At 32.6% G+C, this 27,593-nt stretch overlaps 1 protein-coding gene across 3 annotated transcripts; it reads right to left on the minus strand.

Moving 5' to 3' along the window:
• Positions 1-154: 154 nt before the first annotated feature.
• Positions 155-13,425, minus strand: CSTF77 (Tetratricopeptide repeat (TPR)-like superfamily protein). Of its 3 annotated transcripts, none has more exons than XM_088885603.1 (23): positions 13,135-13,425; positions 12,915-12,973; positions 12,749-12,811; positions 12,051-12,160; positions 11,751-11,851; positions 11,006-11,067; positions 10,765-10,905; positions 9,998-10,126; positions 9,532-9,578; positions 8,529-8,592; positions 7,458-7,578; positions 7,192-7,250; positions 7,047-7,115; positions 6,250-6,390; positions 5,839-5,903; positions 5,487-5,583; positions 4,762-4,821; positions 4,311-4,463; positions 4,123-4,189; positions 3,946-4,047; positions 2,913-3,065; positions 1,152-1,340; positions 155-616 (listed from the first exon to the last, which is right to left on the minus strand). In XM_088885603.1, exons 1-23 carry the CDS (start codon positions 13,175-13,177, stop codon positions 453-455), a joined length of 2,259 nt encoding a protein of 752 aa, XP_088741729.1. In that variant the 5' UTR covers positions 13,178-13,425; the 3' UTR covers positions 155-452. The 3 variants fall into 3 exon arrangements, with proteins under 3 accessions (XP_088741729.1, XP_088741728.1, XP_088741731.1); XM_088885602.1 differs by having other exon boundaries at positions 12,713-12,811; XM_088885605.1 differs by lacking the exons at positions 11,751-11,851; positions 12,051-12,160; positions 12,749-12,811; positions 12,915-12,973; positions 13,135-13,425 and adding an exon at positions 11,339-11,649.
• Between the last annotated feature and the right edge of the window lie 14,168 nt (positions 13,426-27,593).

Here is a 27,593-nt window from a genome sequence, read left to right on the forward strand (position 1 = left end):
CAAGTACAACCTTTTGGAGATCCAGGATTGATAAACTAAACTTTTCAGGAGAAGATGTTGAAAAGAGATATTAACGCACTCAATCTAAATATAAGTATCCACAAAAACAATAAAATATTGGTTATACCCCAAGAGCTAATCATCTATGCACCTATGAGAACAAAATTCCTTAGTTCAGTTTATGAAGAAAATAAGAGTGTGTCAAGAGCAGGGACAATTATCAGTTAAGCTTCATCTATGGTCTTAACCTCATCAAAAATAAAATACAAAAGATGACTGCGGCTCATTTTATGAATGCTGCAGTACAAAGGCACAACACGAACTATTCCTAATAAATAAAAACTTAGGAGTCTCCTGAGATTTCTCTTGACCTGTTACCATCTTACAAACAATGATGAGATTTTTTTATAGTAATCTACATACATACATCTGAAAACAGACTAGAAATTCTATCACCCGGAACTGCCAGAGAGATCACCCGAAAATCCACTCCCATATGATGCAGAACCACCAGTACGTGAACTGGTGGCACGAGATTTCTGTAGTTGGCGAATCTTGAAAGCATCTCTAGGTAGCGGTTGGCTTTGTACTGTAGACGTGTCATCATCATCTTGCCCTAAGAATGATGAAAAGCATTACCCTTGCCGAAATTAGATGCTTATGAATTCATTACTTAATTCCACATTTCCTTCATTTAAATTGAACGATTAAATATTTCAATTATGATTTTTCTGCTAAAGAACACCACAGAGAAAAATTGGCATAGTCACGGTTAGCAGATTGACTGCTTCCTAACAGGAGTAATCAGACATGCATGCTTTAATTGATGCAACATTATCATCTAGCATGCCTTAACCCACTTAATTTCATCCCCGAACCAAACATAGCCTCAAAAGTGAAATGGAAAGGTTTCAACAAGGCACACAACTAGAGGGAAGGAAAGAACAGGGGCAAAATAAAAAGGACCAAACAAACAAAAACAAAGAAAAAGAGGATGGTGATACTATCTTCCCATTAGTCTCGAAACTAAAGCATACTGAAAGAGGCAAAAGGAAGTTTTCTTTGGAAATATCGAACAGATAGTGATAACATGAGAATAATAAAACATGTAGCATAACAGTGAATCCAACAGCAGTCAAATAGTAACATACTCTCTGAATCTTTCCTTTTTCCCGGTTGTCTGTCTCTTGTTTGTTTAAATTTGCTTGAACCAGATAGGTCACTGGTACTAGGAGCAGGCCCAGCTGACAACTGTTGAGGTGTTCCAGATTTCCTGCTAGCTGAAGTTATGTTGCTTTGCAAACATATGGATATAACAAAATCAACATCGGGAGATGGGCCTAGAAATGTCAGCACAAGTAATTAGTTTCTGATTAACAAAATATTATAGCTCAAGGAGATTTTGATAGCTTTAATGGCAGGGCATATTAGATAACATATTTTAATTGTTCGCGCCCTTGGACCCCAGAAATTCTTTCACATGGTCTGTCTAAGTCTTAGAAGAGGCATCTCAGTTATTTCTTTTTTCTTCTGTAGCGACACTTTTTATTCTACTCTTTGGGTTTCTCTTTGTTCTTCTTTTCTATTTTGTCTTTTTCTTTCTTTTCTTTTCTTCATACACTTAATCTGTTTCTGTTTTCTGTTATCTTGTCTCTGATTCTGATACTATGTAATGTAAGTATGTAGTCTATGTTCTTTAATTAAACATAAATGTAAATTGAAGTTATTTCATAATATTTATTATTTGTTTATTGATATAAGTAGTCTATGCTCCAGTAATTCAACTATATACTTTAGTTTAATATTATATAGAGTTACTACATATTCTTTAAATTTCAATTTCTGAAATTGCTTCTCTAATTTTTGAAAGGAAAAAAAATATATATAAGTATTATTTATTTATTTTAATTTCTTAGACATTGTTCTAATAAAAAAATACTAATTATATAAATATATAAATTATTTTTACATTTGCGCCATCCTTCAAAAAGGCGCACGGAGCGAGGAGCCTTGGCGCCAATGCACCATTAACTACTATGATGCAGATTCTGCTTGGTCCAAGGATATGAGGAAGTCTACTGCAGGATATTGCACCTATGTTGGAGCAACCACAAACTTCACGACGCAAGAAACAAACTGCATTGCTAGATCGAGTGCAGAAGCTGAGAATAGGGCCATGGCACACTGCTAGTGCAATATCGTGGTTGAAGAAATTGCTGGAAGAATTGGGTTTTACATATTTTGATCCTGTGTCTATGTAATGCAATAATCAAGTAACTATTCACATTGTAAGCAATCCAATTTTTCATGAGAGGACAAAACATATTGCAATCCATTGTAACTTCATTAGTGAGGCGGTCATGAACAGAAAATTTGTACTCCCTTCCCGAGCAAGGAGGAGCCTCACAAAAGCTTTAGGACCGACTATTTAAGATTCTATATAACAAGTTGGGCATGATTGATATATTCACTCGAGCTAGAGAGGGAACGTTACAAGATAGTTCTTATTATTTGCCATAGCCATGTTTGGTAGGTGAATGGCTAATGTGTAGTTATATTCTCATCAATCTCTACATAATAGAGGTTGGACATCTTCAAGATAGAACATACTTCGCTTCTCTACTCTTTACACATATTAACTTGTAAAGGGAGCCTCTATAATTTTGATAGCAAAAGGGGGAATCCATAAAAACCATAGTAACATGGAAGGATAGTGTAATTAACCCTTTTAGTTTTAAGTCAAAATTGACAACTTTGAAGTTCTGCAAGTAACCAAAATAATTCTCGACAAGGAATTGAACAAGAAAAAAGGCAATTCCCAACAATGGGATCAATTGACGCTGAACAAAGCAAACCATACTTGATTCAGTGGTAACAGTGGAAGGGTAACAAAAAGAAAGTTCAGTGGATACCTTCAACAGCAGGCAAATTTGCCACAAAGGTTGCCAGTGATGGTGGCAAGACTTTCAGGACATCATTGATCGCACTTGTTGTTCCTCCACTATCCGCAGATGTGCCATTTGGCAAGGTGCTTGAAACACCAGAAAGCACAGAAACATGAGGACCTACAAAGTTCATGTTCATGAGACAGAATAAAGGATCTTATAGGCTTATTTACTCAATCTTGCCAAAATACAAGCAGAACACCCATATTCTCTCATCAAAAATTAACCTTGCTAAGGGTTCTAATAACTAGCTCAATCACTAAACTACTCTCTTTGTCTTTGTCTGATCACAGATGATAAAACTGATGAGGTGTTCAAGATATTAACAGTATTAAAAGGTCAAGATTTGAGTTTGCCAGCATGTCTGCAAGTGGCTGCATCTACTACAATAAGCACCAGAGACATGAACAACATGATCAGGTTCCACAATTCCAACAGAAAAAAACCTAACTTTTGTATCATACAGTTTCTTTTAGTATGTGCATACACAAGATGAAGATAATCCAGAGTTCATCCACAGCTGATGATAGTAATCTTATAATGACAAAATATAGATACTATAGAAGGAAATTTGAACTTTTTGACACTGTTCTGCACCTCAATTTCTATAACCCAAAGCTCCAATGTCCTATCACAAGTTTCTGTGCAAGGATTAACCAAGTCCCAGATATTGAACTTCCTCTCATGTTTGTCGGCTGTACTCTCCACTATGCAGGAAAACAAAGGCTTCCATATACAGATAGAAGCGGAACAGAGATGAGAAAAGACTAGTAGTTTTAATTTTAAGGTGAAAATAACACCCAATAAATGCTATTCTGTAAAAGCAGACAGAACATTTAGTCCAACACAAGCAATATAGCAGCAATTTCCCACCATCATCAGTTGCTCCATTTTGTTTTACTGAAAAGCATTGCTCGTAGCTTCTAAGCTTGTAAAATATTAAAGCATCTGTAAGGGGTGTTACACCAAATAAAATAAGAAACAATATGTGTCATCATACCAGGCTGTTGTCTCGGACCATGAGTCACCATTCTTGATACTTCTGGGTGAACAACCTTGCCAGATATATTAGAATTATTTGGAATGCCTGAAATGCTCTGATCTGCATTCACAACAGGTCTATCATGTCAATGAAAGAGAGAATGGCCCGGAGGATGAGTATAATTATTACTTGTACCTGCAGAACCAGCTCCATTAGCAGGAACAGAACTTTCAACCTTCTTATTGACATTTCTAGAAAGCCACTAAAAGCAAATAACCATTTCACTATAATTCACTCCATAAATCAAAGCTTGTCAAGAATAGTACCAGAAAATAAAGATACGAGTTATACTGTGTTATTGAGGTGAGAGCAGAAATAAGTACCTCTTGCCTAGCTAAATGATCGAAGTCCTTAGATGAACAAGGCCGCAGATCCAAGAAACTATATCGTGATACAACATCTTGCAGAGAACTTTCTAAAGTTGATTCTCCATTCTCACCTGTCTGAGATAAAGCTTCTTTCCTCCTTTGCTCAACCTATCATCACAACATGCAGCTGTCCCAGTAAATATATTTTGCACACTGCTAACTCAGAATAGTATATAACCTTTTGCAAAGTTGTGGTTCCAATAAATATATTCACTCCACCAAAGTTGTTATCAATGCTCATAGTGATGTTAATCTCAAATATGTTGTGAGCTAGAGCAAAACAATATGTGATGGCACAGCAAGGAGATCCAAAAAACCAACCAACCAAACAGAAACTATTCACATGAAACGACTGGACAACACCAGACACTCTTATACACTAAAATATGAATCTATATCAACTTACTTTTAACATGCTGGAAAGATCTCCATACATCTGCTCAAATTGGACGAATCTTTTCCAAACCTACAAACAAAGTAAAGAATTTACCTATTAAATGTAGAATAAACAGTTGTGACTTAATGTTTTGCCCTGAAAGTATGCATTTTAAGGTGAACAATAATGCAGTCTGCAAATGAAAAGAAGAAAATGAAACCAACATGTGGAAGATGTGGATAACTTTGCAAATGTCAAAGGCCAAAATTGGCTTTTCATAGTTTTTCATGACAGTGATGATATCAACATTTTCCGGATGGAGAAACGAGCATCTACTTCCAACATAAGAAACTTTTCCAATAACTATAAGCCTAATCTTATAGAAAAAAAAATCACATATAGTACTTCAGTGTGTCTGAGGCAGAGTTCTAGCATAAAAAAAGGAAGTATATACTTTATTTGATACAAACTCTTTTTGTTGGATGATCCGGTACAATATTGAGAAAGGTTTTTCATTAGTACCTCAAATCGGTAAATAACATGAAAATATGATAAGCCATAGGCAGTGATGTTGTAACTATTCAACAGGGGCAGTTTGCATCTTTGGACTCTCCTCAAAGGGTGTCTATGTACTTATCCCTTTTCAATATGTAATATTAGGAGTGAAGAAATTAACTAAAATCTGCTTCGCATAAGCAACTGCAGAATGAAAGCAATGAAAGCAACATCAGAGTCAAAGTAGAATGCTGCCCTACCTCAACCGATTCATCAGGTGGAAGCGAGCTCAGTGCTCGTTCAAACAAAGCACGGGTATTTCTATCATCATTCAAGCGGCATAAGAAATCAGCATATCTGCAATATAAGGTAAGTTGACTCAAAACTGATGTGATGTAGAACTTTTGTCTTTAAAATTCAGCTTTTTAGTGTTTGGGAAACAGCTTTAGCTTTTGAAACTTTTATGTAAAGAAAAGGCACTTCTGAGTCGGGAGTTTAATTTTTAAATCAATTCCATGGGATCAAGCATGGACCATATCAGAAACTTCAAAACATTAGTTACAACTTGTGAAATGAAAACTTGCCAAGGGGAAAAAATGAAAAGGAACTTACTCAAGAATGTAGCTAGGTTCATGCATGAAACGTTTCAGGCCTGCTTCAAATATATTGTGTGCAAGCTGAAAAGGTAGTATAAATGAGTTTAATTAAAATGTCAGTGCAATGAAACCATAAGCTGCTTTATTTACTTGAGCACAGTTCCTCAATATTAAGTGTGGTGCAGTAACTTAAAGGTACAAGAAGCATGGTTAATAACACAAGCGCGAAAAGGTAGCATACTGCAGTCCAACGAAGGAATTTTGCACTTTTGTATCTTTTTCTTCTTCTCAAATTAGAAAAACAAGACAACAGTATTCCTGCAAGATTTATACATTGTCTTCGCAACAGCCCTGCCCATTCTCAGCGAATATTTACCTTACCAGCACACAAGTATAAAAGATTAAACAATCAATAATCAACCATCACCTTTGCATCCTTATCTAGACAGAAGGCCATCATCGCATATGCAACATAAACATGGTAAGTGCAGTTTGGAGATTTGCGTGCATCCAGAAAGTATCTCCGAGCTGCTTCAACTCCTTCAGTTCTTCTCAGAAACCGTATGAACTGCAGAGTGTAACATCATAAACAACTTCGGAAGCAAACTGGGAGCAGTCTGTTGATGTCTAGCTACCTAGTAGAAGAATCCAATATAAATCTCTGTTCTAATTAGCACTACCTATCATTGCCAAATTATGCAGACAATACACCAAAATGAAATGTTGCAAAAATTTGCCCAGTGGAGAAAACCATAACCAAGTCAAGAAAATAGCAAAATGATCACAATTGAAAGAAAACACAGGCTACTTAACAATCTAATTTCAATGAACTTGCTCATTTAGCTTTCTTCTACACATTTCTAAAATGATCCTTCCAACTAAAGAATTGTTTAATAAAAGAAAAATCTAAAGACTGAAAGGGTACATTTAACAGAAATAAAACTTAATAATCAAAATCTTAAACTAAGCACTAGCTATCAGAATGCTTTAAACTTCAAAAATCCAAAACCAGAGTTCTGACAAACCACTGTCTGAACTCAACGGCAGAACATGAAAATAACCTTTTACAATAACAAAACTGACAGGACAGAATCATCCTTTAGTTTGACATCTATTTTGTTACCAGATGGGTCACAACAACCTATAAATAGCAAGACAAATTATTTTTCCCTTGATTTTTACACCTCAGCTTGTGCTGCATAAATGTAAAAGGATATCTCATACCTGGATGTGTGATAGAGCTGTTGCATTTGCACCATCCCCTAGAAGACTTTCATACACCTTTTTTGCAGCCTGCACAAACACAATATGTCGAAAAAGTAAATAAATTATTAAATGGAAATCTGCAAGAAGCAGTCACATGCTATACCTGAGCAGCTCCATGAGATTCCTCTAGCTCAGCATAAGCATACTTTAGCATCTCCGAATCTGCATGAAAGCATATGAAACCAATGAAATATGAAACATAAAAAAGTAGATGAAAAAAACAGCACAAACCAGACAAACCATAGCAGTTTTATGAGAAACGCGAACTGACAGCTATTCGAAAAATCAACACTGCTCGATAGTGGAACAATAAATTTTCACATGAGAAAATCTTCAGAACATGAATTCTTCCAGCAGAGAGATAAATACCAGGAAGAGCCTTCAATGCACGCTGGAAAACTTTAATTGCTGAGTCTCTGGAACCACTTTGTGCATGCCACATAGCGTAGTCGTACCATATATCAGGGTAATGATATAAATACATGAGGCACTAGCATGAAAACGAATATGTGAGCAGATTCTCTGTTCAATTTTCTTTTTTCTTGTAAAACTTCCAACGTTTTAGGTCATGGGTTGCAACAAAAACAAAACGAGAGACCAATCCTAATTCCTAACAGGAAACAACCATCAATGGATATCTGAGGATGTAATGCTCAGAACATATGGATATCACAATCAATGAACATGGACAAAAATGTTATAACAATGCATATCCACTACCTAATTTGGAGGAAATGTGACATGCTTGAAAGTCAATATCTCATTTTATGCAAATAATGCATATGTCATTATTTGGTTTGTTGGTGGCATCAGTTCAATTATTCAACCAGCAATAAAATATAGAAAAGCTCATAAAAAGTTACAAAACTCTATTGCCATGCATTGATGAATTCAAACGCAACTCTTTGATGACAAAGTAAAGGCAGGAGAAGTTCAAACATGCGCGGGTTTCAGCAGGAGACTCTACCTCAAAATATATTCACTTCAAGCCACAACAAATATGGGGAGCAGGAGCAAGGTCAGTGTTGAAGAACGGTAAACTATTTTCTCTGGTTTGCCATGAGAAATGACAGAATGAAATGAAAACGCAGTGAACAACTTGTTTAGTATCTCCAATAAAATCATTATGGAATGATTGATCGGCCAATATTTCTTTTACAAAAATATTTAATGATTGGTAAAAATCTAATTGACGATGCAAGCAACAACGTTCGTTACAGTAGTTGCCTTCACTTCGGATGTAATGTGCATCAGAACTCATTCATGCAAGCCAAGGGATATATCAGAAAATCGTACATTGAAGATATGTGATTGTGGTGTGTTGAAGATCCAGCTCTACGAACTATGTCTTGGCAGAGCAGAAGATGATACGAACATATAAAGGACAAGAAAGCGCTATAGCGCAAGCAAAAATTCCTTTAATATCCATGGCTTGAGTACCTGCTCGTAAGCAAATGCAATTCGCTTGTTTGCGGAAGCATTGTCGATCCTCTGGGGGTTGCCTCTGCAAAGAAGTGAATCTAATTGTTAGCTAAGTACTTGGGTGGACTATAGTGGTTTGATGCCAATACCATGATATTTATGGAAGACTAAAATAACAGTAGAAAGCAACAAAAGAATCAAATGATACGGACCAGGGTTTCACTCATAGTGTTGAAGAATTGAATTGAGGAATCATATCATATCAACTGAACAAGGCCACTTTTGGAAGAGACAAATGCAATAAACCATAGAGGGTGCTCCCAAAGCATAGAAAAACTTGGTCACACATGAAATCAACAGCAAAAGGTGAAAAAGGATCACAGAAATAGAAACAGGTAACAAGGTACAGATTGGATAAAGGAGTTAGGCAGACCCCATTGTCCAGTGGTTTAGGACCATTTTAATTTTCTCGATAATCTCAATAACTGTCCTCATATTTACCTACATGCCTTATATTTACTTCCACGTAATTTCTTGTACCAACAATGTCATAGACGGAACGACTGGGAAAATGTTTCTCCTTAGAGTAGTCTAACGTTGTGTGAATCTTGTTTCCCATGGATCTCTATCCAGCAAAGCTAATATAAACAACATCATTCATCCCATACAAGGTTCCTCCATAATCTTTTTTGGTCCCAAGTTCAAAACAACTTCTGCATGAAAATGTTCAGCTAAATTCAAGAATTCCAAACAGGAAACTCCTCTTTTAAGGCAACAGAGTCCAAGCAAACACCATAGTCAATAACATTCCTAACAGAAACACAATGAGATGGAAACACAAAACTTCCAAACGCTGTGCATCAAGCTACACATAAGATACTTACGAATTTAATAGGTGTGTGCATATAGGTTAGAATATTGGGAACTCAGAGTTTAAGCAATATTTTTGCCATCAAATCTTAAGCATGCCCGACACTTTCACACAACAGAGATAAACATAAAATAGAAGGAGGATACCTACTTCTCAAAGCTTAATAACCTTTTCCACGCTGTCCATTGCATTTCCTCCTGTAAAATGGACGTAGTGGGGTAATAACTGAAACAAATGATGGCATCCAGTTTCTTCAATAAGTAAAGCAAATCATCAACAGACACAAAGTTTATTACACTTTTTTGAGCCATATCCGATCTTCAAACAGGAAAACAAAAGGAAAGAATCAAGCTGAACATAACCAGCCAAATCAATCAGCCTAGTCCTACTTTCTATGCATACAAGGTGTTTAACCATAGGTCGTGCGTACACAAAGGTTTATACTAACATGTATGCAAAAATGTAATCATGTGTGTGGCTGTGCTTTTCCATTAAATATTTCGTCTGGCGTGTAACTAAGTTAGAGTGAAAATCAAGTATCAAAAGTAACTAAAAGTGGATTTCAATTAAGCATGTATATTAATCACCAAAAGTTAAAATTTGGTGAAGGAAGTACCTTAGAAGAACCAGAAGGAGGAACAGCAAGCATGTTCCAATCTATTTCATCAACATACTTCTTACGCTCCCGGTAAACAGCCCTAGCACTGTTATATTTTGGTTGATATTCAGCCAATAACCCTTTTGCCTACAACATACTTCAACAATCAGATTGAAACTTCCTAAACTCACATCAGTATATACATACAGTCACCAACCAAGCTAAAGATTCAACAGATGATCTCCTCAGTGAACATTAAAAAGAAAAAATAAAGTTCAACCGAGGAAATATCTTTCAGGAGATTAGCAGTGAAAAGTATAGAAGAAAGCTCACAGATCCAACAGAAAATCAAGAGAAAGACCAAGCAACTAATATCTATAAACTCCGGCCACATCGAACTAGATATTCAATCCACACAACTACCTTTTTGGTATTCATCCAAAGGTCATTAGTCAAATTGATTTATTTGTAAAGTAAAACACAATTCAATATCATTCTCCTTAACTTACAAAAAAATGAGGACACATAAATAAGAAGTAGTAGATTTTAAAATTGAGATATAAACCTTCTTCATATCACTCGGACACACATTAACAAAACTGCAGAAGCAAAAATGTACAAAAACCTTGAATGAGCTCTAAAGGAAAATTGCACACAAACTGCACAGGATAGAATGTATGCTTCCAACTTTTTCTTTGACAATTTATAATAGTTTAAAGATGCAATACAACCACCAGAAAATGCAAAATCTAACAGTTGGAGTGAAATCAAAAGAAAGGTGCTACCAGCGCACGGCTAACTGAATTTTCAAAATTCTCGTAGTCCCTCCAAAGCTGTTCAACATGATGAGTAGGCATAACAATAGCCCTCTGGTACGTTTTACGTATAGCAGTCATCCGTTGCGACTCCTCGAGTGTTGTTTGAGCCTGTTTCATCGTCATATAAGCGCATAACAGGAAAGTAAACCATTCAAAGAAAAGCAGCTAAAAACGGTATTTTAAGGGTGAAAAGAACAACAAAACAAACCGGTACAGATTTCAAATATGCAATGTACTCCATCCACACAGGACCAGATGCTATATCAGCTCCTGTCAACATCCATAAGAAATACTTATGTTTAGACTAGATAAGTTTCCAAGTGGAACACATCATTGAGGAAGTGAAATTGTAGAGATGCAATACCAGGAAACAGACAAATTCGACCTCATTGACATCATTTGGCATTAATGGATAATTTTAACAGGTTGAAGGCCCACAAACTTTTCATAGGCACCAGAGTTGAACCAATCATACATAGGTCTATTTTCTCTAATAACCAATATATCATTGCAACTATGTAATATCAATTAAAAAGAATACCAGTTTGATTTTTAGCTAGGCTCAGTTCACTGAAGACAAACCAAACACTTGAATATGAGCTTCTTCTCACACCTTTTTCCTTATATCAAGAATCAAAATCAGACATGAGTACATACCTCAGGACCCAAGACTCAGCAGTGACAAGAAATTAGAAATATAGAATCTACCTTCACATGGGTGCAGACTTAGATAAATAGTGCAGGACACCTTTATTCAGGATTACATACCAATAGACCAGATCAAAAGACTTCCACATCTTCATCATTTATTTGTGTAACTTTTCAAGCTAATAGATCTTACCATGAGAAGCCTTTATTATGGAGGAGAGAAGAGAAGAGAAGAGAAGAGAGAGAGAGAGTGAGAGAAATTGAATGATAAGTGTTTTAGGAGTACTACCACAGTAGTAACTCACCGACATAGCTAAGCATGAATTCGTAAGCTTTCTTCGTCTCTTCCTGACCCTCTATTCCCTTCTTGTCATTAACTTTCCTTATAAAGCGGATATAGCAGCGCCTGCAGTTTAAAATTTTGGAAGCATGACAAAATTTCAACAGTACACTACAAGGACCCTGTAAGGAAGAGGTAGAACGGGTACAACATGTTTAAGGTAAAACTTCGGGAAATACTTGATAAAATCATTTACCAAAGTTCACTCCCGCCAACAGCTTAAACTAGAAACACAAAATTATAAAGCTAAGTGTAGAAAATATACCAAAGAGGAACTTGCAAGCAATTCAAAAGACAACGACTAAATACTTGTCGTGTTGCTTCATCATTGTTTGCGGCCATGAATGCTTCAACATACTGCTTCCAATATTTCGCCTAGAAACAGTGAGCAAGATGTTGTCAGCAACAGCTTGAGTTGTGAGCTTAGATAAATCTCATAATTTCATGACTGACAGGCAGACACAAAGGAACTCTCTTGCAAAGGTCAAAAGCAGTAAACATGCAGACGATTAAATCTGTATTTTGAATTTTGAGGGGGCTATTTTGCATCCGAACAAGGTGGACTTAAATTTGAATACTTAATTTCGTCATGAACCTTAAAGTTTGATTGTGCCAATAACCTCATGGTAAAGTGGCGGTAAAATCAATAAGTTTGAAACGTATTCCGGACTTTAAGCCAAGCAATTTCCTAAATCAAATTTTCCAGAATACATTCCCAAGCAATAGATCAAATTCCTCACAACAAACCCACACAATATTCAAATTTCAAGATTATAATAATGTGATCCATTCCTGTCTTCTCTATATCAAGTCTTGCACATGCAACCCTTACAGCCCCACTATTCATAATAAAGACTTGACCATGATTAATTTAACGCTTGTGTGACTCAAATGAATCGCCTAAACCGATTAGGTATAGATACCAACTGATGCTGACAGTCCAATTCTCTGCAAGGGGATTACCGAAGTGGGGAATGTGGCCAGAAGCTGCTCATATATTGGCACTGCATCTGATATGGGCAAACGCTGAAAGGAAAAAAAATGTTATAGGCGTATGATAACTCCCATTCAAGAAACATAAAACAAATAATAAGGGAGGAAAACACACGCACATGCACTAATTACATACCAGAGCCTCATTAGCAAGAATTTCTGCGGCTTCAACGCTGTACTTATCGGCATTCCCATCTTACAATCAAGAAAGCAAAACTTGATTATACATTAACAACTTGAATAAAGAAATTCAATGAAACCAAAAAGGATTTCTTGAAACAAGTAATTAGAGAACACTACCAATTTCCAAATACAAGAAATAACGAAATCTTGAAAAGATAGAGCACAAAAAGTACCAGAAACAGAGACCGGATTTGATTCTGCAGTCTCGCTAGCCATGTCCAAAAACTATATCGAGCAAGGCCAAGAACTCCGAAACCCTAATGAAATAACTCAACCCATTCTTTGGAGTCCAAGAAAGTTAAATAAACATGAAAACTCCGCTTTTACGAGTGCGCCCAAAGAAAAATTCATCTAGTCTTCACTCTTTTTTCCCAATGTGAGAGTAATTTTGCGGGTAAGTGGCAAAACAGAAGTACCAGGAGAGAGAGTGTCAATGGCAGACGACAGCGGAGGTTTATGTAAGTGGTGAAATGAAAGTAACGGAAAAATCCGGTTGTCATCATTAGGTTAATTACACCTAAACCCCTATAAAATATAAAATTTCATTTTTCCCCAAAAAATTCCAAAATTACCCATCTAAAAATTAGATGTTCACACTTAACCCTCTTTTATTATAATTTGGACAGAAATTATGGGTGTCAGTAAAGAAAATAATAAATATTTAATTTTACCTTTATTTAACATTTTCTTATAATAATTTTATATTTATAAAAAATATATAATAATAGTGACATCACTTCATATATATCATTACATCTATCTAAAAAAATGCAATTTTTGTTCCATAGTTTAAGATATTTTGTAATTTTAGTCTCTTACTTTTCAAAACAATTAAAAATAGTCATATATATTAACTTTTTGTCGAAACATTAGTCCTAATAATAAAAAATAAACGAAAATGTTAGGTGATTGGCTTGAAATAGGTCTGGCAACCTGCTTTTGCAGGTTTTGGGAGGGAACCAATGTCGCATTCTTCTCACACGATGTTGGGGTTAATTATTTTTTTTTTAAAGAAAATGAACGTTAAGGTAGAAAAGAAGACGAAGTAAAATCCCAAACTTTTACCCTCCTTAAACAAAAAACACTAATCCCCAATATCTTTCCCAAAACAAACGAGATCGATGGAAGGTATTGATACTGTGTTAATAAAAGGTCAATTGTTGTTTTCATTTGATTTATTTGCAGCAATAAATTGGGAATTATCTCCTTTCATTGTGCATACATAAGTCTATCCTCCCAACTAAAAAACCACAATATTTCATAGTCATACTTTTAGAAACAAAAGTGAAATCTTCTATCCAAATTTTCATTTGTTCACGAGGTCCTCAATCGAGCAACATCTCCACAATAGTATATAATTGTTTGTCCTCCTTGTATTTTAAAAAATAAAGACATTTTTCATTTTTTTCCGATGATGGCGAGGAGAGTTAGAGAGACAGAGATGATGAGAAGAAGACAGTGAGAGAAAGCGAAAATTAATTTTATTTTGCTCCAAACCATATTTTCTTACCAAAGTAATATTTTCTATTTATTTTTTAATATTGTGAATAAGATTATAATAAAAAGTTAAAGCATGGGACTATTTTATCTATTTCAAAAAATATGGAATTAAAATTGTGGAATATCCTAAATTATGGGACCAAATTGCAATTTTCTCCATTTATTTTCTAATAAGTACAAAAATATATATATATAAATATTGAACGAGGAGCAAAATAAAAAATTCATGTAATTCCTTTTAATAATATTGGTATTTTCTGAGTCAAACTCTATTGGATTTTTTTTTTTTTTGAGATAAAGTATAAGTATAATTTTAAAATCTTTATTTAAATAAATATTCGTATTTCCAGACGATGTTTAGGTGTAGTTAGCCATTTATTTAAACAGAAAGCAAAGGTCTGGAACCGAGCCCAAAAGCCCGGTTTGATAGCCCATTGCCAACCCAAGTAGAGAGGCCATTACCCAAAAAAACTCACGGCCCATTTTATTGTGATTTGGATCTCTATTTTTCCTCTTTTTATTAATGTTAAATTAAATCTAATGAATAATTACTGGAAGGAGAAAATTAGAAAAAATAAATGTAAATCATTTGAATTATTTAAGGCACCTCTTGTTTTTTAAAAAAATTATAAATACCCTTCAATAAAAAATAATTATGTAGTTCTTGAGTGGTGGAGTGGACATTATTATTTTATCATTGCTGAACTTTTTTAAAAAATAAAAAATTGAAAAAATATAAAAAAATTGAGAGTGAATAAAAAATATTAGTTCATAAAAATATTTTTAAAAAATTCAAAAATATATATTTTAATTTATAATGCAAAAATGGTATTTTGGTCAGTTCAACATAAAAATTGAATAAAAACTTAACGGAAACTCATGGAATGGGTTTATTATCAGATGGATGTTAAAGTCATGGGAGTATTTATAATTTTTTTAAATAACAAAAAAATATATAATTATATCAAATCTCAAAAGAAGATGATGTTTTATCCAAAAACAAAATAAAAAAGAGATATGGGCCTGCAACAGGTTTCGGCCTGCATGGGTTCAGGATGGGCCCAAGTCAGAATTGTGTTGGACTTGAGATCGGAAGGCCGTAACTTATGAACTGAAGGAGTTGTCAACGTGTGTGCATTTTTAACTTTTTTTTATATTTATTTTGATAAAATAAATTAATTTTAAATGTGTACAAATAAAGAATTATTGATATAATTAATTATTTTAAAAATATTATACTTGTGAAAATAAAAGAGTATTTTATATACTTTTGCCTACCAAAATAGTTACTTTTAAGATTTTGAGATTTTATAAATAGTATTAAAAAAAAAATCTTTTAGTCTATTTAGACCTTTGTTAATCCATATGCTGCCGAAAACACATTGGCTCTACTTTCTACGTCAAAAGAATATGCAAATTGACCCTATTGATACTATAGGCTATAGCCTATTCACTACAACAAAATATAACATTAATAATAAAATGTCAAGCAATAATTTTATTATAGTAAAAAATATATATTAAACAAAATAGTTTTCATTTTGTTATAATGTAATTATTAAGAGTTGTGTAAAATATTATTATTTAGATAATTAATAATGCATCTATAATCATTAGGTCATCTTTTCCGGTGATAATCTTATGCACAACTGATCTTTCATTACCGACTCGGGCTGATGACAATTGATGATGTAGGTAAAGGGTCCCATGTCGATTGCAGATGAGAAATTTAAATAGTTCATAGGCCTTAATATCTTTTTTTTTTTCCCAACGAAGCTCAGATCCTGACAAGAATGCATTATGTAACAAGAATTTTTTTTTTTTTCGTGAGTTTGAGTCCTACAAATGTATATGTTTAGTTTATTTTTAACAGTAGTATGTTGTTTATTTGTTAACTCCGAATTTGATTGATTAAAATTATTGATGTATTGCATATAGAATATTATAATAATTGTATGTTGGTTTCTTTAGAAAAATCTACCTATTATTTTTCCTAACAAGAAAAAGGGTATTCTTGTCAAATAATTAAAAACTTTTATTATGTTTTGTAGAGAATAATTCAGAAATATAAGTTTTGACGGATATTGGAAAATTTTAATTTAGAATGAGTTTGATTGAATATAAATCAATTTTATATAACAAATATTAATACACTTATAATATAATTAATATATAATTAAAAAAATTAACCAATCACATAATAAATAATTTTTATATATATTCTGTAATTAATTTAATCGAACCAAATTTGATTTGAGCAAAACCTAAGGTGTGGAGATAGCACATGACCGCCACTTCATATATTTGTTTTATTTATTTATTTATTATTATTATTGAAACGTAGAGAATCTATTTTTTTTAATATATAAAAAATAAAATAAAGTAAGGGGAAAGGTAGAGGGAGCAATTAAAGAGCATGAAGATAGGTTATCATGATATGGATTCATGAGTTTGATGTTGGGATAATTAAAAGCAAAGATCCCATCAATTTAAATTATTCCAATTAAGTAATGCCTGCTCAGTGCTCACTCATTATGATTGTTATTAAAAAATAATTAATTATGAAAAAACAAATATATATTGGTATTATTATAATAGCAGATGTTTCTGGATTATTTTTTTCCACGTAAGGTCATTTGAGGGGAACAAAACAGCTAATGATCACCTAGAATCAGCCATTTGCATGCAGGAACCATCATCAAGCTGCATAAAATAATTATTGTTTTATTTATGGAATAATTACACTTTTCTTCTCTAAAATTTGATATAATTATATATAGATTTTAGAAAATTACATGTAGCATTCTTAAGATTTGTTTTCGCCTAACAAATTAGTCCATCGTTAATCAAAATTCACTAAATTTCTTGATATTAAGAAATAAATTGATATTTATTCTTGATTGGTTTAAAACTGACTTATTGCAAGTCAAACAACTTTTTTCGAACTAAACTACTCTTACAACGATGAAGATATATCTCTTACTTGTATTAATTAGTGGAGATGTATAAGAGTAATTTAATCATAAAAATATATATATATATATTTGACCTACTACAAAGTCAACCAGGGTAAATATAGATTTTTTTTCCCGATTTTTGTTAAAATCAGTGAATATTGATTAATAGAGGGATTTATTTGTTAGACAAAAGCATACTTCAAGAGTGCTAGATGTAATTTCGCAAACTACATGGAGTTTACGTATAATTACGTCAAAATTTTAGGAAAGAGGAGTGTAATTATTCCTTTGTTTATTTATTTAGATCGTAAAAAATATCACAGGAAGGGATTTTTTGAAAAAGTATATAAAAGTGTACCGACAATTGTTTTTACCGTGAAAAATGAATGAACTTGAGTTCATTCAAGAATCGAGTCGCAAATCTCTAAAGAAGTTTGCAACAAGGATGATTGAAAATACACAACAACCCTACTCTTTGGAATTGGGCTTGTGGGGATGAAAGCTGTAATTGTCTATTGGTAGTAAAAATTTTCATCGTGTCTACAGTCAAATCGAATATATCATATCTCTCTTTTTGGATAGATAAGTGAATATATGGCAATGTGGGATGTATAGTGATAATAGTCCTTTTAATTGCCACGTGAATAATTCTTTGATGGACTTGAATCAAAAGCTATTTTTTTTTCATCCCCCAATGAATTTTCAACCCTTAAAAGAAAGTGTTTTTCTTTGTTTGCCAACTAAAAGATGGGTGGAAATGTACAGCAAAAGAAGCACAATTGCCAAAAGGAGAAAGGAAAATCTCAAGGGTAGTGTGTTTGGTGTGGCAAACAGCGCACTGATGGGCACAATGGAAGAAGGGGCAAAAATGATGGAGGCGTGAGCCACATGGAGTGATGGAGAGAGCAATATAGCATGGCAGGCTTTTGGGTTTCACAAGGGTGTGTTTGGACCAAGGAAAAAAAGTTGTTCTGAGGGAGAAATTTCAAAAAATAAAAAAATAGTGATGCCTATGCATCATGATTGGTCAAAAAATAAAATAAATTTGATTAAATTTAACTGAAGCTCATAAGATCAAGAAGGAGTTTTGGTGAGAACTTACAAAATTTTGAATCAATTTTATAAGAGATTGCAAAATGTTTGGTAGATTTTTTAAAATAAGATAAAAAGTCGAAAATATAATGCTATAAGCTTATAAACTCGTTTAAGAGAAGGGATGATTACATTTACACCTCATGATTTATGATCTATTTACACAAATTACCCATGTTTTTTGGAGAACTGCGCTACGTCTACCAGAGACGTCAACATCATTTACACAAATTGTCCCTAATTTTTAAAAAAATATATCTACACTCCCAGAAAGATCAACAATATTTCACAAACTACACCCTATTTTTTGATTGTCGGGAATGATTTTTATAATTACTTAAAAAAATATGGGTGGTATGTATAAAAATAATATATCTGGAAATGTAAATATAATCATCCCTTTAGAAAAATAAGGAGTTCTCGGCTTATTTTTTAAATAACAAACTCCTCTTGTTGTTCACTCTGGTTAAAAAATTGTCATTATTAACATCTTACAAGCTTGATAAATTTAATTTATCTGAACACTTTAAAAGCTTAGTTTTAAAATAAAATATATAACAGTTTTTATAAGTCAAAAATATCTTATAAAATGTATGAATTTATAAGATATTTTAAAAGAGCTTCTTATTTTATTATTTTTTTTTTCTAAACGAGCTTATAAATTCTTACCATCTTATTTTGGATTTTATAATCTCATTCTTTGAAAAAATTATCAAACACTTTGTTTATAAGCACTAAAAATATTTTATAATAATATTTAAAAGAACTTACAAACTCAGCTCAGATTCCCTTTCATGCAGTTTGAAGTTGTATCTCCAAAAAATTATGCACTATTTGTATATTTTAGTAACTAAATAGTGTAAGTACAATTTTACTTTCTAATATAATTAATAACGTAATAAAACGATAGTCGACATGAGATGATTGCATCTCTACAAGGGTCATGCACTAAACATTCAAATTTCAGCGAGTTGCACTTTTTCAAATAAAAAGAAATTAATAATAAACACCGACAGAAATATTATTATATATTCAAATTCTAATGATATTCCGCGTCTGAATTTTTCGCATTCATTATATATGTAAAAAAGAAAGTCAAATTAAATGACTAAAAGATGAATTTATAATATAGTGTATAAAGAAATATTTTTCATGTTTAAAAAATTGAAAAGAAAAAGAGTCTCAATTTTGTCTGATATTTTACTTTTGACCTTTGAGTTCCAACACAAAAATGATTAGGAGATTGAACGAATAATAAAAGTGTATGAAAGGTAAATTAGTCAGAAATCAGAATACAATTTAATTATTACAAATAAATACGTGTGTGTGCGTGAGATAGAGAGAGGGGGAGAGAATCTGGGGAGGTAGGGCCCAGCGATATTCGCAATGCTAGAAAGCACAGCCGTTGATATGCGGCGATTCGTCTCCAATGACTCACTCTCAGGCTGAGCCGACACTACCACGTTTCACCCAACCCCACCATCAATTTCAAAACTATGTTTGTTTCTCTCATCCGCTTTGATTCTGTTTCTTCTCATTTCTTCGCCTTCCTGTTTGTTTGTTTGTGCTTTTATTTTTAATTTATAATATAGGATCATCATACTTTTATCGCCTCAAATTTAGTATAATTATATATAAATTTTTTATGATTTAAAAAATTATATATAGCACCTCTAAAATCTATTTCTATCTAACAAATAAGTTCGTTATTAGTCAAAAGTCATTGAATTCGGTAATATTAATAAAAAAATAGAATTAAATTGATATCTACCATTAATTGACTTAAAACTGATTTATTGCAAGTCAAATAATTTTTTTTTGGATTAAACTATTTTTATAACGATGAAGATATACCTTCTCATATGCATTAACACGTGAAGACATATGAGGGTAATTTAATCATAAAAAGATTTATTTAACGTGCTATAAGTGAATAATAAGTCAATTGGGAGTAGATACATATATATTTATAATTTTTATTAATATCAGCAATTTCGATGAATTTTGACTAATAGAGAGACTTATTTGTTAGACGGAAGCAAATCTTATGGGTGTTAGATGTAATTTTTTGAATCACAAAAGCTACATGTAGTTATATCAAATCTCAGGGGAGTGGATTGTAATTATCCCTTATAATTTTTTATATTTTTCTTTTTCTATAAGGAAAAAAAAATCATGGGAGGGGTAATAAGCACAATGATCCTCTTAGGCATAATTATAAGGATTTCTATTGTTTGATTGGAGCTATAAATGATACAATACGATATGATATTACAATACAAAATTTTCTAACAATATGATACGAGCATGCTCATCTAACAAGTAGATATAACAAAAAAAAAAGAAAAGAAAACATATATCTTTTTTAATAATTGAACACCACCCTATTGTCAGTTTTTCTTTGTTAATTATTTTTTATTTTCAGATCTCTTATTCTTCTTTCATTATTTTTTTATAATAATTTCTTATAAACTTCTTTAAATAGTATTTTTGGAATTCAATTAATTTAAAATTATGCACATACATTTTAACATGCTATTAGACCAAGGGAGGATATATTTTATGGAAATGATTTGATCTAAAAAGGGAAAGTAAGAACTAAGAAAGTGTTGGGACCAAAAGATACACACACCCTATCCCAAACAAGAAGTATATAATGATTCGTATTTGCTCTCTCAAAATCGAAGGGGCAACAGAAGAGAGAATTAGAGAAGAGAACAGTCTTCTTGAACAAGAGTTGAAATCTTTGAACGAATCAATGCACAAGAAAGAAGAACTAATCATAGCTCCAATTGTGTACTGTACCCCCACCCCAACACACACAATCATCCAACTCTTCTGGACCCCCCAAGCAAAGAGTTTTCTTTCCATACTACTTTCCCTCCTACGAGTATTGGTATAATATGCGTAGAATTTTTGTAGTTTGTTAATTATATTTAATGTTGATGTGTATAAAAATAAATTGACCTAAAAAGGTTTAAACGATTCAAAAAAAAAAAAGAAGAAGAAGAAAGAAATAGGAGGTCCGTAACATCTTAAGAAACCCAAATCATGAGAGACCCAAAAACACTTGATATGCGGCTTTGGGGAACGTCCCCTAGAAAATAGATTGGCAAAGTGAAGAGGTTGAAGGCATCCCCTTACTCGGACCATGATAAAAGTCCGATAAATATTCGACCCAAAAGGCTCACACACGTGGCATTCCACTGTTCCACATGGCATCCTCTCTCCTATGTGGTATTTCATCAAACCCGAGGCCAGCATCCACATTGGACCACATCACCCTCATGAGGACCCCCCCTGCAACTAGGACAACCCAAGAGAAGAGAGACGCCCCCCAAACCCAGGACCCCTAAATCTAGAAGGGACTCCCTGCAAAATAGGAGTTCTCACACGAAATGAGTCCTTCCCCAAGCAAATACGTGTTGTTATAAGCTGATCAATTGAAGATAAGATCAAATTTTACCTTATCCCCGCATATTTTGCCCCCTTTTTTGAGGAGGCGCCCCCTCTATATATACAAGTTCAGTCGCTCAACGGAACACCCTCCAAAATCTGCAAATTACTCTCTATTCTTGCTTTAGCTATTGAATTGCACCACAATCATAATTTCTTCTACGAATTCCTTAGCCCTATCTCGTTTTTTCATTACGATTCACTTTTATAATTATTTATTCCTAAATTCGAAACTAATTTGGACGTCGGAGTGCTAACGTCTTTTTTACAGGTCCCCCTTTAGAATTTGCATTCGCTTCGGCCCAAACTTTAAGCATAGTCCATATTAATTGAACCTATGCGTTTTTTAAAGACATCAAGTATTTTTAATATTTATTTTCATCTAATAAATACATCTCATTGTTAGTTAAAATTCACTGAATTTGTTTATACTATCAAGACAAGAATGAATAAAAATTTATATTTACACCCAATTAACTTATTATATCTAGTAATTTTGTAATTGCTTGGTTGGTGCATATAGATATATCTTCGGCATGTGAGTGAAATGTCTCCATATGTATTTTATCTTCATCTAACGCACAAAATGTGTTGAAATTGCACCCCTGTTTGTGCAATGAAAATAGAGTTTACGCTGATTATCATTTGATTTAGAAATCTTTACAACTTCATTATTTCCACCAAAATAAATTCTATATTTTTATTTTTATCTTGATCGTTGCTCTATTAATGCTGCTAATGTTGGTTGAATTTTCAGAAAACATGATCAATTTGTAAACATGCAGAAATTGATAGAAGTTATATGTGGTCGATGCTTAGTTTTTATTAGAACTAGGTAAAAAAAAAATAAAAAATGTAAGCAACCCCATTGTAATAATATAAATGAGCAAATTATCCCCTTATAAAAAAATAAATAGCAATTTACCTCCCTATATTTTTTAATTTATCACCCTATAATTTTTAAAATGAAGCAATTTAGCTCCTATATAAGGAGGTAAATTGCTTCATTTTAAAAAGTACAAGGGGGTAAATTGCTATATTTTTTCCATAGGGGGTAATATACTCACTCCCAATATCACATGGGATAAATTGCTATTCACCCAAAAAACAAAATTGAGTTGATTGATATTCAATATTTGCAAAATTAGTGTTTTTTTTTTTCGTATTTTTGTCAAATTTTGTTTGTGTATTTCACTTTTAATTGCACCATATATTTATAAGAGAGCATGCTTGGCCAAAGGCCCAAATTGCAACGATCATCAGTGGCCGTCAAATGGCTAATGGACACAAAGGACTAAATTGAAATTAAACTTTAAAGTAGGGGGTGACTTTATAATTGTGTATATTTTACTATTATTTTTATTAGTACATTTTACAAAGGCCAATTTCTGGTTGGGGAAATGGTCGGAATTCCCCCGAAAGGATGAGAATGAAAAATAAAAAAGAAATCTAGACAATTTTGAGAATCGACTGAAAATACAGGGACCAAAACAGAAACAACAAGAGAGGGGGGAATGAAATGACAAGAATGGGCTTGAGGGTGGAATGGATAATAATGAAAGGTAAAAGAGAGAGAAAGATAGCGTGGTGAGAAGGGCGATGATGATCACGTGAAAGATGCTTTTGTGGCGATAGGGACTGTTTGGTTGTCGTATTGGAAAGGCATTGATTTAGGTATCTCTTCTTCTCAATCTCTCTCTTTTGTTACGTTGTTTGTTAATACTTTGGATCCCAAATCCATCTCTGAATCTTTGTGGGGGAAGGAATATATGTACGTATATTTGACGCCTGCTCCCTCAAATAGATTCTTCATCCTTTTTTTTTTAAAAAAAAATAAAAATAAAAAATAAAAGTTTTATTTCATTACAGCTTATAAAATTTCTTATTCTGTAAAAAAAAATTTAATCTGTTCGGATAAAATAAAATTATAAAACTTATATGGTATTAGTTATGGTAATTTATAAACTACTAATATTTTATTTTTTTACTAAACAATTTAAGGTATTTTAAAAGGTCATATACATTTTATAGTTTATTTTGAAAAGTTTATCAGCGATGAAATATTTGTTCTAATCAAAACTTATCACAATATTGTCCAACTTGATTACTGCAATTCCATGAATACAAAAAATAAAAATTAAAAAAAAAATACAGTTAGCAAACGTAAAAAAAAAAAAATCAATTTCTCATCTTATCTCAATAATCAATATAAAACCAAATTGTTAATATAATTGATCGATATTCAAAGGAAAAATGGTAAATTACATCAGCACCTCCAGAGCCAGATTTTAGGTATGAAATATTTGTATAATTAGACATAACTTTATAAAATTTAATTGTAATTTATCCCAGAAGAAAAAGAAAACATGTTATTCTTTTATATCGTTTTCTTTTTATTACTATTATTATTATTGGCAAAAGAAACACATTCTTGGATTCTGGAAAGAGTAAAAATAAGGTGTGAAAAGAAGAGTTGTTGATTCCATTTCTTGGATTCCAGAAAGCGTATTGAAGGGACTATTAAATAAGTAAAAGGCGTTTTTTATAGGTCATGATTCCTCGCTTTTTCCTCACTATTATTATATCTTAAAAAAAAAAAAGGGAAAATGGAAATAGTATAGTTGAGAAAAATGCGTAGAGTAAAAAATAATGGTGAGTTGGTGGTGCTGTCTTGACTGACCCAAATTCTAAGCAATTATTACCAATCCCATCACGGGAATTTGGATTGCAAGGAATCTTATGCTCTTTGACCGCACACTCTCTCAAATTTAATATTCATCAATCCTAAATTGTATTTTAATATATGATTATTTATTTTATTTTATATAAGTATTTAATATTTTATATGAGTTATTGAGTTATTAATTTATTGTAATTTATCATCATTTATTATTATATTGATCTGCTGCTTGAATCAGCATACTTTGTTACTAGCCTTAGATAAATTAATGTATTATTGAATTGATATATTACTCAAAAAAAAAAAAAAATACCATGACTTACCCTCACAAGTAATTGGGTTCTACTTTTTTTTTTTTTATGAATAATTACATTTACCTTCTTGACCTAAATTTATACATACATCCATCCACCAGTACATCAACATAATTCACACAAATCACTCTTGCTTTTTAAAAAATTACATATATAAACTCCCGACAAACAACAATGTCATTACACAAATTATCCATATTTTTTTTTTGCTATAGGATTATGTAATTACAACAAAATAGTTTGTGTAAATGGACTATAAAGTAGAGGATATAAATGTAATTAGCCTTTTTTATATAGATTTTTTTTTTTAAAAAAAAAACCTTCTAGATTTTTTCATATAGAAGCTTATAAGATTTGAGAATAAAATGTTGAGGGCTTATAAATTCTCTTAGAAGAAGTAAGAAGCTGTTAAGTTACTTTTAAAATATTAATATTTTATTTAATCTTAATCATATTTGATGTGCACAAAAAGAAGCTGGTCCAAAAGCTCAAGCGATATAAAAGGAAGAAAGAAACAAGAGGCTCATAACATCCTAGGAGGCCCAAAAGGACCTGGTAGGCTCCCTCCAGAGAACATATTGGCAAAGGGAGAAGGCCCAAAACATCCTTCTACTTGGATCATGATCAAAGCCCAACAAAATATTAGGCCCAAAAGCTCCACACAAGTGGAAGTCCACTCTCCTACGTGGTATCTCATCAACCCATGTATTAGCAACCAATTTGGACTACATTAGCCCTAAGAGGATCCTCCATAGCGGATGAGGCTCCTCATAAGTGAAGGGTTTCCCAAGACAAGGATTCCATAGCAACTAGGACTCCTTGTAGATGAGGGAAGTCCCCCCAAAGCCCTGAACTTTCCTACGTGGCATCTCATCAACCCATGTGTTAGCAACTACCTTGGATCACATCAGCTCTAGGAGAACCCTCCCAGCGGCTAGGACTCCTCACAGGTGAGGGGTCTCTGAGGACAAGGTAAGTAAGGAAGGACTCCTTGGCAGTTAGGACTTCTTGCAGACGAGGGAAGTCCTCCAAAGCTCTGGACTCCTTGGCGGATAAGATTCCCTAGCGGTTAGGAGTTTTCGTTGACGAAGGGTCACCCAACTCGGAGATAAGCATTCAACAGAAGATAAGAACAAAGTACGACTTATCCAAACAAACTTTATCCATTCTTTTTTAAAACAGAGGGAATGCGCAGCATCCCACCACAGGGGGACACCCTATATAAATACATGTTTACTCATCCACACGAGGGACACCTTCATGAGACCAACGTCCCTCACACTTCTCTTATTCTCTAAATCATCTCTCTCACTCTTTGAGCACTCTACAAGCACGTTATCACGTATTCTTACACTTTTCACCAACTTTATTCATCATATCTTAATTTTCAGTCATACTTATTTATTTTTTGGTTTTATTCAATATCAAATCCAATTTAACTTGGACGTCAGAGTGCTAATTCCTTTTCTGCATATCCCTTCCTTCAGAATTTGCATTCACATCAGCCCAAACTTTGAGCATAGTCCATATTCATTGGACCTGTACGTATTTTGAACACATTAGTATTAATTAAAAAATTATATTTACAAGATCTTATAGACGCTCTAATTTTATTTTAATCATGCAATTTAAAAGTTCATTTTTAGTATAAGAATTAATATTTTACAAACTGTGATATATAAGATATATAAACTTATAAGAAATTTCATTCGATTGCTAGTGATTTAAAGACAAATTCGATTGTGGTAGTTGCAAAGCTAATTGTTCCTCTTCTATTTTTTTTAAATAATAATTTCTTCGTTACTTTTCAATATAAGCCATCTTCCCTCTAATTTTTATTCATTTTCATAAAATGAAAAAAAAAAAAAAAGTTGTTTCGTTTACTATTACAGGTGAATAAATTAGGGTTGTAGATGATTCCAACGTGTAAAAATTGAATAGAAATAAAGAGCATGATAAGATGAAGCATTAATGATGATTGAATGGACATAAATATTAGCTATGAAAATTTAATAATTGGTGGGAAATCGAACCATTTATTGTGTCGAGAAATAAATATTTGTCAAACATAATCAATAATTGTTATTATTTTCGCGAACTATTGTACAATATTACAAAATTATGTAAATATTAAGATATAATATTGAAATTGGTGTGGTACTTTTAAGATAAATTAATCAGTTATTGAATTATTGTATTTAACGAAGAAATCAGGCCCCAAGTAAGAGATTATTAATGAAATTCAAGAACTGGAAAACTTAAATTGATAAATTTGATACTATATACGAATTTTAAATTTTGCTACCGGGGCCTAAATTAATTTGCGAAATTGAGACTCTATCATAATATTTGAATTTGTTTTTAACTTGTTTTAGGGTGTTTTGTGGAGATAGAGAGAGAACAAAAATAAATAAAAATAAGTCAGAGATAGTGTGTATGTTTGAATTTATTTTTGGAGATAATATAAAATAAGTATGGTATGTTTAATGTTGGGTAGGCGGGAGACAAAAAGTACTGTTCATTGTCAAATCATTTCTCTTTTATATATATTTATATATATATATATATGTATAAATATATATATATAATTTATTTAATTGTGAGTAGAGTAAAATAAATATTATTTTTTAATT

Source organism: Sesamum indicum, linkage group LG10 (assembly GCF_026168435.1).
Source record: "Sesamum indicum cultivar Baizhima isolate 11 linkage group LG10, ASM2616843v1, whole genome shotgun sequence".
Lineage (NCBI taxonomy): Eukaryota > Viridiplantae > Streptophyta > Magnoliopsida > Lamiales > Pedaliaceae > Sesamum > Sesamum indicum.

What these genes read in the sequence shown, in the direction of transcription:
- CSTF77 (XM_088885602.1), bottom strand. Translation starts at nt 13,177, where the DNA reads ATGGCTAGCGAGACTGCAGAATCAAATCCGGTCTCTGTTTCTG. An exon ending in AAATTTGCCTGCTGTTGAAG is followed by an intron (nt 1,341 to 2,912) that starts GTATCCACTGAA and finishes TGACATTTCTAG; the next exon opens with GCCCATCTCCCGATGTTGAT. An exon ending in AAAAAGGAAAGATTCAGAGA is followed by an intron (nt 617 to 1,151) that starts GTATGTTACTAT and finishes CATCATTCTTAG; the next exon opens with GGCAAGATGATGATGACACG.